The 1223-nt window shown below is 51.2% G+C and overlaps 1 protein-coding gene across 1 annotated transcript in view; it reads right to left on the reverse strand.

Moving 5' to 3' along the window:
• The window catches only part of LOC104984293 (olfactory receptor 10H1), a 1115-nt gene extending 412 nt beyond the window's left edge, over positions 1–703 (reverse strand). Inside the window, exon 1 of the mRNA XM_010833962.1 lies at positions 4–703. Coding sequence (XP_010832264.1) covers positions 4–703 — 700 coding nt within the window. The remainder of the gene's footprint in view (positions 1–3) is intronic.
• Positions 704–1223: the final 520 nt, after the last annotated feature.

Genomic DNA, 1223 nt, shown 5'->3' on the forward strand with positions numbered 1-1223 from the left:
GGCCCTCGGCTGAAGGGATCTTCAATATGGTGACCACGATGAAGGCGTAAGACAAGAGGATGAGGAGACCACAGCCCAGCAGGGCAGTGATACACACCAGGCCCACGCCCTTGGCCACTACCTGCACTTCAGTTCCACAGGCCAACTTCAATAGTGGGGGCACATGACAAGCAAAATGGTGGACTTCATTGGGTCCACAAAAGATGAGGTGGAAAATGGCAGATGTCACTACCAACCCCATGACTGAGCCTCCAGCCCAGGACCAGGCCACCAGACAGGCGCAGCCTCGGGGGCTCATGAGCACGTTGTAGCGCAGGGGGTGGCAGATGGCCACGTAGCGGTCATAGCCCATGACGGTGAGCAGGAAGGAGTGGGTGAATCCAAACGTGAAGGAGAAGAACATCTGGCTGGCACAGGCTGTGAAGGAGATGGAGCGGTCGGTGGAAAGCAGGTCGGCCAGCATGCGCGGGATGATGGCGAAGGTGTAGAGGATCTCCGAGATGGAGAGGGCGCACAGGAAGAGGTACATGGGGGTGTGGAGGCTGTGCTCCCTCCAGATGGTGGCCATGATGAGCAGGTTCCCCAGCAGCGTGAACAAGTACATCAGCAGGAAGAGCAGGAAGAACATCAGCTGAAGGTGGGGGAAGGTAGAGAAGCCGATGAGGATGAATTCAGTCACTGCTGAGAAGTTGGCTCCTTGCATGGGGGCTGTTCCTAAAGTGAGGTGTGACATGGAAAGGTCAGCTACTGGATGGAAGGAGGTCATTAGTTTCCATCATTCCTGACTCTGTCCAAGGGGCTGGTCCTGACAAATGACAAATGACACTGGCTGAGTTCCTACTCTGAGCCTCCTACGATGCAATCCTCTTATCAGTGTAGTGGGGGAGATGTTTTTATCAATGATTCTGATCACTTGAAGCATAAGCACTGAAAATATTTGGTTCAGAGAAGCTAAGCATCTTGTTCAAGGTAAAGCTGTCAAAATGGCAGAGTAAAGACTTGAACCCATGGCTGACTGTCTCCAAAGACTATACCCCTCTCTCCCTCTGGTTACTTCCAAAAAATATAATGTTCCTTCACTAGAGTTTGAAGCCATTGTTCAACTCCTCCCTTCTGATAAATCTTGTTCTTCTCAAAGTTTCAGATACCAGAAGACCTACCTACCCCATGTCTACAACACTTTGGACCAGTGTGCATCTCCAATTTAACATGAATCAATCAGA

The sequence above is a fragment of the Bison bison genome, unplaced genomic scaffold, assembly GCF_000754665.1.
Source record: "Bison bison bison isolate TAMUID 2011002044 unplaced genomic scaffold, Bison_UMD1.0 scf7180017863978, whole genome shotgun sequence".
NCBI lineage: Eukaryota > Metazoa > Chordata > Mammalia > Artiodactyla > Bovidae > Bison > Bison bison.